At 36.6% G+C, this 5,058-nt stretch overlaps 1 protein-coding gene across 1 annotated transcript; it reads right to left on the bottom strand.

Annotated features, from left to right (window-relative positions):
* Positions 1-590: 590 nt before the first annotated feature.
* On the bottom strand, positions 591-4,375 carry LOC145009077 (Voltage-gated chloride channel family protein). The gene is made up of 7 exons (XM_078967736.1): positions 4,114-4,375; positions 3,199-3,399; positions 2,927-3,104; positions 2,560-2,822; positions 2,224-2,493; positions 1,010-2,135; positions 591-939 (listed from the first exon to the last, which is right to left on the bottom strand). The coding sequence occupies exons 1-7, from the start codon at positions 4,266-4,268 to the stop codon at positions 805-807; spliced, it is 2,328 nt and encodes a 775-aa protein (XP_078823862.1). The 5' UTR covers positions 4,269-4,375; the 3' UTR covers positions 591-804.
* Positions 4,376-5,058: the final 683 nt, after the last annotated feature.

Genomic DNA, 5,058 nt, shown 5'->3' with positions numbered 1-5,058 from the left:
CTTAACTTAATATTGTTCGTGATAAATACTATTTATAAAATTCTATTTGAATATTGTTAAGATTTTAAAATTTTGTATATTGTCATGTGTAATATTTTATTATAAGTTTAATAAAGATTCTGAATTTTGCACAATGTAATACACATATTACATATTTTATTACTACGAGTAATATTCTATTATTAAAAAATTTAAAATTTTGCCCATTGTAATATTATGATAGAGTATTACATGTTATAATTTTGTAATATTATGGACAAATAAAGTGACAGAAATAAATAATAATTGTATCTTTTTCATTTATTTTCCATTTTGTTCTTTTATTTTTGACCCCCGCATGTGTGGCTAGGACCACATCCCTTTGAGAGAACACTAATTATCCTTGATACATTCTTTGATCCTAAATTAATCATTTATGTTAATTTACCTCATCAAATTTAAATAAAATCAATACACCGAAAACGATTATAACGTGACTAACAGATCATTTTATCACCATTAACAAGTTTAGCAACATACTAAAAATTGATGTTTTTGTCCGACCAAATGTCGCCCAAACTAAAACAAAAAGAAAAAGCACCAAGAACCAATGAATGTGACTATTGTGAAAAGCTAAAAATTGAACAAGATATTTACATTAATGTAAACATCATAATGTAAAATCTATGAAGGAGTATATTTCGTTGAAAAAAAAAAGGTTCTCATATATACTATACTAGATTGAAGGAGTCAGGAGTCACCCGATTCAATGGCTAGGAAAACTGTAAGGAAGCTTTGTTACAGATATGAGATGTTTAATTTGACTTAAAAGATTTTATTCCAAAGAGGGAACTTGAATCTTAATCTTTTCCATTTACTTCTTTCCAACATTGGGTGTAAACCAAGTATATGTTGTGGCATGAAATCATGTCTTGTTAATATTCCAACCACCGGAAGTCTCTGCAACATGAAACAATATAACATTTCACATTTCTAGAATCTCGAAAAATTCCACCAAATTAGAAATTACCTCAGAAGTCTTGGGAACCACAAGCAAGTGTCTCAAACCAACACCTCTAAAAAGCGTAAGCGCCTTAGCCAAAGACATAGTCTCCACAACCGTATAAGGCGAAGCATTTGTAAAAGGATGCAAATCAACATACATCTCCATCTCCTCTTCACTCAACTCAATCTCCTCAATCTTATCCTGATTCCCCAACCCTTGTTTCGCAAAATCACTAGCCGAAAACCGCTCAACCGCGTCCACATCCAACCTCGGACTCTCCAAAAAACATTTCTTCTTCAACAACGTAATAACATGTGACCGCAAAATCAAACCGTACAAAACCGGCGCGTCCGAATACGGCGGCTCGTCCACAACCGGGAACCCGTTATGCCCGGTCGTCCTTAGCACATGGACAATATTCCCCACGAGCTCGATCCCGTTGAACACGCGAAGCGGGCCCGCTACCACGTCGCTAACCGTTAACTGTCGCATGTATGGCTCCGCGTGAGTTTCTAAATACGGAAAGCCTTTGAAGCTCATGATTTGGTCGTATACGTTTCCGTTGAACGCGTCGGCTACCGTTTTTGAAATGAGTAAAACGAGCATGATAAGCGGGAGTAATAGTAAGTTATTCGTGAGTTCGAGAAGTATAACGCATAATGACACTGTCATTCGCATGGTCCCACCGAGGAGTGAAGCGGCGCCCAACACTGCAAACAAACCGTGGTTGAGATTCGAGGTGGAACCAATGAGTAACCCGACTAACCGACCGTAAGACGCGCCGGTTACTATAACGGGAATGAAGAGGCCGATGGGGGCCACGATTCCGTAGCTGAAGATACTTAAGAAAAAACATGTGATGAAGAAGATGAGGATCGATAAAGGGTGGAACTCGGTGTCTGTGTCTTTGCTAAAAAGGTTTTTGATGGCGTCGTCGTTCGTGTTGAAGAAGAGGCTTGCGAGCTCGTTGTAGTGGCCAGGCGGACATTGGAATTTTTTGTAGTTGCCGGAGCGGCCGATGGTGGGGCAGGGTTCGGTTGCGCCAGGTGGACATGGGTGGCATGGGGCGATCCATGGGAGGCCGAATAAGAGAGAGGAAGTTACAATAGAGACTATGCATGCGAGGAGGATTTTGTATATCGTGCCTTTTCTGTAAAAATGTAGTTTGAGAAATCGATAATTTATTTTCATGTTTTTATATTATAATACCAAAAGAGGGAGTGGAGGTTTAAGCTTACTCGTTGATTAGATTGTAAAGCCGGAGAACTTTACCCAAAAGAAAATTGTATAAACTTCCTGCAATGCCACCGATGACTCCAAGAAGAAGAACAGGAGGAACATCACGTAGGTGATATGATATGTTTACTGAGGTGACATCATATATTATCAAACCCCCAGTGCCAAAAAGTCCACATTTTCCACTCAAGCATAAATCAGTCAAACCCCGAAGCAAAATTGCAACAATTGCAGTTGCGAAAAAAGCCCTCCATAAAAGCGCGCTTCTCCACCTGTAACACACAACAACAAAGTTTGTTTTCAATTTTCAGAGGCAATTGGTAGAAGAAATTAATTACCAAGATGCCATTTCTTCAAGAGCAAAAAGTACACCACCAACAGGAGCACGAAAAGCAGCAGCAATTCCAGCAGCTGATCCACATGTTACAAGATCACGTTTGTCTCTATCATTATTAAAAAATCTAAACCAACTCCATGTCAACCAATATTTCTTTGATCCACCCTGACATGTTAAAGCTGCAATGCATGCACCCGTGTGCACCATGGGCCCCGCCTTCCCGACATTAAGAGATGATGACACAGCAGCTATGCTGCCAACAATCTGTCAACATCTCTCCACATCACATCACATATATATGTAAAAAAAAAAAAAAAAAAAAAAAAAGAAGAAGAAGAAGAAACACATATTGTAAACCTCAAAGTTACCTTTACTAGCAATGTTCTGAATGAGAATATGGCAGGAGCATCAACACCATTTAAGTAAGCCTTAACTTCAGGGATGCCTGATCCAGCAGCTTCTGGAGCTATAAAAGCTGTTATAGTAACAGCAAACAAAGTAAGGCCTAAATTTGCAGCTGCAAATATGAGATATGCTTCTGCATACCTGTAACAAAAGCAGTTTATAAGAGTAAGATTCAATTTCTTCTACCAATTGAAAAGTGAGATTGAAGAAAACAGTTTATAAGAGTAAGTCTAACTTGTTTTCCAGCATCCTGTTGGAGGTGACTACAAATTTGATACCAGCAATGTTCTCAATGGCTAAGTTATTGAAGAAGCCAATCAGACCAACAAAAGTTCCAACAACAAAACACAGACACCATTTCAAAGATGTGTATTGGAATATCTGGATCTTACTTCTGCTTCTCCAATCTTGCTTGAAGACATCATTCTCCATGATCCTTAAGGGAAAAAAAAAAAAAAAAGATAAGTACTTAGCAAAATTACTTATAGGAGTAATGATCATGCTTAAATTAATTATTGTATGTGTTTTAGAAGGTATGATATCAAGACATAAGTTCTTCATCTCTCTATTCCTTATGCAAATGTGGTTTGGTTAGATCAAAGCCAAATAGAAAACTATTCATACAAGCACTACATGTTACTCGACCTTTACTAAAAGGTGTAAAGTGGTAGCATCAATTCACAATCATTGTTAATCCGAACAAAAAGATACTCCAAAATTAAAGGTGATACTATAGACATGATTGTCGCAATTGAACAAACATGATTACCAGAAACGAATCCAATCAATCAATCAATCAATTTCCAATACATGCGACACTTAAACGTTACCGGTGTGTACAGTTATAGAGTTCAACTCCGAGAACAACAAAAACAAGAGATAAGAAGACGTATCCCTACTTTAATCGCTTTGTATTCGTTTAAACTTTTAACTTTCGATTACAATTTTGATTAACCGAGATGTTAAACTATAGTCGGTTCGAAGCAGAATCGACTAACAGTCAAGTGGAGAAAGAACTACTTCAATTCCTTAACATCCAGATCACGAATGTCATTGGAAGTTTACTTCACTTGATTACTAAGCAAACAAACAATAATCCAATGGAGTTGACAATAGATAGAGAGTAAGAAAGTGAAAGCAGAGAGTTTACTCGTAGTCAAGACTTTCGATAGGGCAAGGATTGGATCCGACGATAGCAATCTGAGAGGTGTTGTTGGAGGTGGAGCGGCGGAGGTGGAGGAGCGGCGCCGTAATCGATTCTTCATCGGGTACTCCATTGCTGACGGGAGTGAAACCGTTCGCCATAGCCAGAGCTCACTATACCAAGGTTACCAACTGTTGTTTGATTATCTTCACTCGATCCTAAAATAACACAAACGCTACCTTCAAGGTTCCGGTTTTTTTTTTTTATTTATTTATTTGTTTCCTTCAATAACGTATAAATCCACGTTGATCTATTTTTTTAAATTTTTGTTTGTTTATACTTTATCCTCCCTGGATCCTATAATAACAAAAACGCCACCTTTTAATAATTATTTTAATTGCAGTGTTAATAATATAATATAATTTAGATGACTATGGTCTATGGTTGTTTGGTTTTTAATGAAAAAGTGGTCCCAACAACGACAGTGGTCCATATTTCCACGTCGTCCACACAATTGGTGTTACATCACCTACACACTTGTATATAAACCAAAGACGTGACTGATGCGTTTTCATTTTTTTATTTATATAACCAGCGATAAGAACATTGTAGATTAACAATTATTAAAGTTTTTAAGTTTTAAAACTATTTGATTGTAATCTTTTATCTTTTTGCTGAAAGATGTTTTGAAATGTAAGCCAAACTGGTAAAGTTAGTATGACATATACTGATATACTCAAACCAAAATGATTGAGTTATCCAAACCAATTGAAATTGTATGATTGTACTAGTTTTGACTGTTTGGTAAAGAAGTGTTGTGAGTAGAAACCAAGACTTTTTTAGGTTTTTTTTTTACATAAATATTATGTAACCAATCATGCTAAAGAATAACCATATAATATATGGAAACCTGTTGGCGTATGTTTTACCTTTGGCGTTTCTTTATCAAAG

This window comes from Lactuca saligna, chromosome 8, assembly GCF_052625555.1.
Source record: "Lactuca saligna cultivar CGN05327 chromosome 8, ASM5262555v1, whole genome shotgun sequence".
Taxonomy (NCBI): domain Eukaryota; kingdom Viridiplantae; phylum Streptophyta; class Magnoliopsida; order Asterales; family Asteraceae; genus Lactuca; species Lactuca saligna.
Note: the sequence above shows the minus strand (reverse complement) of the source record. Positions and strands in the feature narration are given on the sequence as shown.